The sequence below is a fragment of the Cornus florida genome, unplaced genomic scaffold, assembly GCF_030987335.1.
Source record: "Cornus florida cultivar Cherokee Brave unplaced genomic scaffold, ASM3098733v1 CherokeeBrave_3.0.0_Hap2_Chr09, whole genome shotgun sequence".
Taxonomy (NCBI): domain Eukaryota; kingdom Viridiplantae; phylum Streptophyta; class Magnoliopsida; order Cornales; family Cornaceae; genus Cornus; species Cornus florida.
The window spans coordinates 74,454,361-74,461,134 of record NW_026775579.1 but is presented as its reverse complement, the minus strand read 5'-3'; the positions used below and the strand labels follow the sequence as shown (position 1 = coordinate 74,461,134).

General features: G+C 36.5%; 1 protein-coding gene across 1 annotated transcript; it reads left to right on the top strand.

Moving 5' to 3' along the window:
* Positions 1-2,741: 2,741 nt before the first annotated feature.
* Positions 2,742-6,021, top strand: LOC132272876 (wall-associated receptor kinase 2-like). Its single transcript, XM_059773955.1, has 4 exons — positions 2,742-2,923; positions 3,107-3,597; positions 3,773-3,967; positions 4,856-6,021. Exons 1-4 carry the CDS (start codon positions 2,742-2,744, stop codon positions 6,019-6,021), a joined length of 2,034 nt encoding a protein of 677 aa, XP_059629938.1.
* The last annotated feature ends 753 nt before the right edge of the window (positions 6,022-6,774 follow it).

Sequence of the window (6,774 nt, the reverse complement as noted above, 5' to 3'; positions counted from 1 at the left end):
ATATTTATTTTGTTTATACTCACCTGTATATGTTTATTTTGTGAAGCTATTTTTGTTAAACCTCCATGAAATTCTTATTATAGTTTTTCCTACTGGGACTTTCAGTCTTACCACCCTCCAGTTTCAGGTACCGAAGATGAACAGGGATCGCTAGATTCGGGCTTAGGCTGAAGAGTTGGTGTTGCAGGATTTTATTTATTTTATTAGAGATTTTTTTATATATATATTTGAGGAATTTGACTTTGTATAAAAGAGGGTATTTTTTTTTTTATGATCCTGGGTGTATTTTGATATATTTGAATTGAATAAATCGGAGATTTTATTAGAAAATTTGGGGTCGTGACAGTAGTACCCAAGGCACACCTCTTGAGACCCCGTGAATCTACACAATGAATAGGAATAAGGAAATTGGAATCATACCATGCCAGGAGTAAAAGTATAACTACGATACCACATCATTAATCCAACACCATAAATAAATATGCCATGCACTAAAATGTCGTGACATGCAATGTCACTCCCCATTTTTCCAAAACCATTTCCATTATCATTTCCAAACCGTTAGTGAACCCGTCCCATGGCAACTCCATGGTAGCACGAGAGGATGATTGGCCACTGTCCCTGACCCATGGCAACTCCATGGCGTCATTTAGGCCCAGGTAACTCAACCACACTAGAGCGGTTTCCCTAGTCCCCTCCAGGCCTCACTAACGCCGCGGTCCCTAAGCAACTCCTAGGGAGCTAGGTTTTTCACAAAAGCCCTTTTCAAAATTCTTTCCCAAAATTCATTTCCTTTCTTTCAAATTAATTTTTTCCATTCTATCCCAATGAATGCATATATGTCTTATGCATTTCAATTTCGTACCAATAAAGAAATTTTTATTTCTTTCAAGTCAAATATTTACAATATACATGCCTCATAGGAATATTCTAGGAATTTATATCATGCTTCAAAATCATAAAATTCAGCATTTTAAAGTACAATAGGCATGAAATTTAACATCAATTTTACATGGTTCTTTATCACATAACAACTAACATGTATATATACACATCTCATACACAACACATAACAAATATGAAAAATAACACAATTTAGAACACAAATTAAAGACAAATTATAAAAAATAATTCACCAAAATCTAAGAGATTGTGGATTAAACACCCCTACCTCAATTTAAGCCAAAAGTCCCAATTTTCACCTCAAACCCTCAAAATGGGTCAAGATTTTTGGACTCCCTAGGTTGCTTAAATCTGAAATTGCTGGTACACACGTGTAGAGCTCGTCGTGCTCTCCGTTTTGCCGCAAACGACACTTAAAAACACTAAGAAATGAGGGAGAAATCAACAATGAAAGCTTGAAGTGAAAAACAAAAAAAAAAAAAAAAAAAAAAAAAAAGAAACCCAAGAGGAAGACAAAGACAGGAGAGAGAAAGGATGGGAAAACAGAGACCAAATGTGGTCTCATAATACTTAAACAAGTTGTGGGTCCCACCCACTTTTGAATTTTTTTTTTTCTCTTTTTCTTTTGCCTTTAAATTCACACCACACACACACAATTACATATATATATATATATACATAACACAGACATTACAGCGGGTCCCACAAACTTTGAAAGGTTTTGTTTGGTTTTGTTACCTTATAAATATATATATTGTCTGTTGAAGCAAGAAGGGGCTGCCAGCCGATTTGAGTGTGAGAAAGGGATAAAGTAATGATTTTTGGTGGGGCTCACAAGGATTTTTGTCTGGTAAAATTTCTTTTGTTCTGATTTCTTCACGTGGCTTTGCCTTTTAGGTGGCTGATAGTTGGTATTGAAATGATAAGTTTTGGCAGACCATTTTTTTTTTTACTTTGGCTACTTTATGCATGTGGGTTTTGAGCTAAACGTGGTTTGTGTCGGTGCAGTTGCCTTTAAATTTGTGACTTGGTCTTATGCAAAAACAGAAGAAAAATTAGAGTGATACAGAGAGAGCGAGCCGAGAAATATAGAGTGAGCAAAGAGAGAGACAGAGAGTTTTGAGGAAAGACAAAGTGAGTTGAGAGCCGAGAGTTGCAGGGGAAGTCTTAGAGCTTGAAGAGTTGATGATCCAATGAGGAAATTATTCTTTTTCAGTGTAGTGTTTTCTATACCTTGAATGGCATGGGGAGGTTTTGATTAAATGTTTTATTAAATGTTTTGATTAAATGCATATTTGTTTTGTTTATACTCACATGTATATGTTTGTTTTGTAAAGCTGTTTTGTTAAATCTCCATGAAATTAATGTTATGGTATTTCCTACTGAGACTTTTGTCTCACCACCCTCTAGTTTCAGGTACCGAAGATGAACAGGGATTGCTAGATTTGGGCTTAGGTTGAAAAGTCGGCGTTGCAGGATTTTATTTATTTATTTGGAGAATTTTTCTATATTTTTGATGAAATTGACTTTGTATAAAAGAGAGTTTTTTTTTGTAATCCTGGGTGTATTTTGATATATTTGGACTTGAATAAATAGGGGATTTTATTGAAATTTTTGGGTCGTGACAATGATGCTTGTTACTGTTGTCCTATATGTCAATATTAATGCCGGCACCAAGAAATTGCGTACCAATGACGTTTTAAACTCTAGTTAAGGTTTAATTTCATCTAATATATTCTAGATGAATTAATAACATGTTCAGAAAGAATTGTGGAAACACATTATACTAGAGGAAGATAGTGTTCTACAAAGAATAGCTTCAACTGAAGAGATAAGCAATGGGTATTAACAAAAGGCTGATACAACTGTTGCTGGTGGTGGTGGTGGTGGTGGTGGTGGTGGTGGTTGTTGTAGCATCTCAAGCAAAGCCCGGCTGCCCAGAAACCTGCAGCAACCTGACCATTCCATACCCATTCGGCACAAGCGAAAGTTGTTACCTTGATGAGTCCTTCCATAACATGTAATGACTCCAAACCATATTTAAGAAAAGACAACATAGATGTCCTGAACATATCACTGGATGGCGAGTTGAGAGTCCCGAGCTGGATAGGATTCGATTGTTTCAATGAATCAGGTGCACTTGAAAGGCACTTTGATCCATGGCTTAGTGTTTACCAATTCCCTGGCCTGTCTCATACACCAGAAGCAAGTTCACAGCTGTAGGTTGTGACACTCACGCATTTGTACAAGGTTCTGTAGGATGCAAATATGCAACCGGCTGCACGTCCTTGTGTGGCAACATTAGTGATGTTGTGAATGGTTCGTGCTCTGGCATTGGTTGTTGCCAAACATTGATTCCAAAAGGAGTGACAGAGTTTGAATTGCTAGTGAAAAGCTATTACAACCATTCAGAGATTTGGAACTTCAATCCTTACAGCTACGCTTTTGTTGTTGAGGATGGGATTTATACCTTCGCCTCAGAAGATCTTTACAATTTAATCAACACCGAGAAGTTGCCTGTTGTGCTTGATTGGGCGGTTGGTAACAGGACATGTCAAGAAGCCAGAAAGGAAGTAAGCACCTACGCGTGCGGGAACAATACTTCATGCTATGACTCTGATAATGGTCCTGGATATCGCTGCAATTGTTCTCAAGGTTATCAGGGGAACCCCTATCTTCCAAATGGTTGCAAAGGTAGATATCGTCTAATAACTTTCATATACTAGTGAAATGCAAATAGATAATGATGAAATGATATATGATCTGCAACCCACATGGATATGTGTATTGGTCACTTTTCGTTGGTATTGTTTAACCGGTATATTTTGTCAGCATTAGTAGCATTACTCTTGTTACAAATTGTCTGCAGATATTGATGAGTGCTCCACTCCTGGACTCAATCAGTGCACCTATATATGTCACAACACAGATGGGAATTTTATTTGTTCTTGCCCAAAGTGGTATCATGGTGATGGCAGAAAAGATGGACTTGGTTGCATTTCTGATCAAATATGGACTAAGGTCATTGTGGGTCTTCTGATTATTACTGTTGCGAAACTTTCAAGTAAAAAATCTCTCATGTGGAGAAACTAGGAGGATCCAATTTGAATGCCCTTATAGTCCCAATCCTCCATTTCAACTCCTTATGAATATACCATAATAATTCCCCTCTGTATTGAAAATTAGCAAAATAGCATGGTCATTTGTTGTTCAACAATGATGTTTTTTATTTTTACCTTTCAAAAAAACACAATGATGTTTTTTTTTTTTTTTTTTTGATTCTTCTCAACTATGATTTTTTTTTTTTTTTTTTTTTTTTTTTTTTTTTTTTTTTTCCGTTGTTCAACAATAATATGATTATCTGCACTACCACCAATGTATCAACTATGATTTGTTGTTTTTTTTTCTTGAAAACGTTTTCTATCCACTAGAAATATTATCAGAAAGTTGTAGGCCAGATATGCAAGAAATATAATCCTTTCGTTTTGAACTATGAAATGTTAAAAAGACGTCTTTTTTCCCAGTAGTAAACAGTCTCTTCGGTGAGAGTTGGAAAGTGAGGGTGGATCATTTTAATTTAATTCCTTATTCTATTTGATATATGACATATTATTTCTTAACCATCTTGGTTGCTACTTGATTATTAATCCGGCATTTCATTTCCTTGGGATTTTCTATTGAGTTATTGCATATTATGTAGGGGTTTCTTGAGCATTTTAGTTGGTAGACTTGGTTACTGATCAGGTCATCCATTAAGTTCCTTAGATTTTCTATTTAATGTACTGCATATTATTCTTTTAACTACATTCTTCAACAAGAACTTCAGAAAGACTATGATTGGTTCTAACACCTATAAATTGGCCATAAATACGCATTCACACACTTGCACGCCAAGTTGTTACCGTAAACTCATTGATCTGGGAGATAATTAAATTTGTGACTCAATATGCAGGTATCACTACTAGCCTATTATTTTTATCTGCCATTGTTGCTTTTGTGTACTGGGTGAAGCAAAAAAGGAAAAACGCCAAGGTCAGAGAAGATTGCTTTAAGCAAAATGGTGGTGTAATGTTGCAAGAACTACTTTCCAAAGGTGAAAATTCTGATCAAGTAGCAAAAATATTTACTGAAGCAGAGCTCAAGAAGGCAACAAAAAACTTTAATGAGATGTGTGTTATTGGCCAAGGTGGTTTTGGCAGTGTGTACAAAGGAACTTTGGCAGATAACAGAGTGGTTGCCATCAAGAAGTCCAAATTGGTAGACCGAGACCAAATTAATCAATTTGTCACTGAGGTGAAAATGCTATGCCAAATTGACCATCCAAATGTAGTAAAGCTCTTGGGTAGTTGCTTAGAGACATCCGTTCCTCTACTAGTTTACGAATTTATCAATAACAATGCACTCTTCCACCACCTACACAATGAAGCTCGTGTGTCGTCAATCCCATGGGAGAGTCGTCTAAGGATCGCCACAGAAACTGCAGAAGCTCTAGCACATATCCACTCTACCACTCAAATCATTCATAGAGATATCAAGTCTACCAACATTCTCTTGAATGATGACTACACAGCGGAAGTGTCTGACTTTGGAATTTCAAAGTTTGTGCCTTCTAGCAAAACACATTTAACCACACTGGTGCAAGGGACTTTTGGGTACATAAACCCTGAGTACTTCCATTCAGGTAACTTAACAGAAAAGAGCGATGTTTATAGCTTCGGAGTTGTTCTTGTAGAACTATTATCAGGCGAGATGGTAGTTTCTTTTGAAAGACTCGAAAAAAATAGGAGTTTAGCTGCGTATTTTGTTTCTTCAATGGAAGAGGATCTTTTGTTTCAAATTCTCGAGGATCAAGTAAAAAGAGTGGGAGATGTTGAACAGCTCAAAGGAGTTGCTGAGGTTGCAAAAAAATGCTTAGAATTGAAGGGGGATCGAAGGCCAAGTATGAAAGAAGTAAAAGAGGAGCTCGAGGCCTTGAGAAATTTTGAGAAGCACTCGCGTCCTGATCAAATTGGATCACACATAGAAGAGGGGGAGCCCTTGCTCTTCGAACCATTGGACTTCTACAGCAACTCTGCATCAACTGTGTTTGACAGTGTGAAGAACGAAGTTATATTTTAGATGGACAGTGGTGGGAGATGATCAATTATTTGTGAGGAATGCTGCATACTAAGAACTTGGTTATGATTTTGCTGTACCTAAAGGTATAATTATGCACTTTTTTACAGCTTGAGTAGTTGTGATCATCTTTGTTCTGATACTTCTGTTTATGAAGGTGGTCAAATGTTGTGGTTACATCTTCTTAAACAAGCATGATCCAAGAACAAGACAAAATGATCCCATAAAAGGCTGATCTAGAACTAATTTTAGATTTGAAACACCTAAAATGATCTGGTCCTTCCCTAGAAAATTCAAATACTGTTCTTGCCATTTTCATTTTAAGTAAGTACTTCTATGGAAGTTTTACAATTTCTAGGACATTCCCTAGCTTTGTTTTTAATTATTTTTCCTTTCATTTTGTGGATTGTATTCTAAGAAGAAGATCACTCTTGTGATTCCTTTGTATTTTGTTGATCAAGTCCCCAAGCTGCAAACTTAGAAAATAAAGTTCTGTCCTTGGGGACTCAGAATTTACAATAATGTCTTCGTTGTGGTTCGGAAGCTTATCTATCATGCAGTTTGGAAACTTATTGGAATAAAAATGGCTTGCATTGGTTACCAAACTAGAATACTACAATTTAATGGGTTTCTGTAACGACCCAAATCCTCATCGATCGGGATCATTAAACGGGTCCCTACCCGACCCAGAATCCTCCAAGGTTAATACGGTCCTTTCACGTTAAATTCAATTATCAAGGTCCAAAAGGGGTAAGA

What these genes read in the sequence shown, in the direction of transcription:
- LOC132272876 (XM_059773955.1), top strand. Translation starts at nt 2,742, where the DNA reads ATGGGTATTAACAAAAGGCTGATACAACTGTTGCTGGTGGTGGTGGTG. An exon ending in GATGAGTCCTTCCATAACAT is followed by an intron (nt 2,924 to 3,106) that starts GTAATGACTCCA and finishes CTCATACACCAG; the next exon opens with AAGCAAGTTCACAGCTGTAG. An exon ending in TACTGTTGCGAAACTTTCAA is followed by an intron (nt 3,968 to 4,855) that starts GTAAAAAATCTC and finishes CTCAATATGCAG; the next exon opens with GTATCACTACTAGCCTATTA.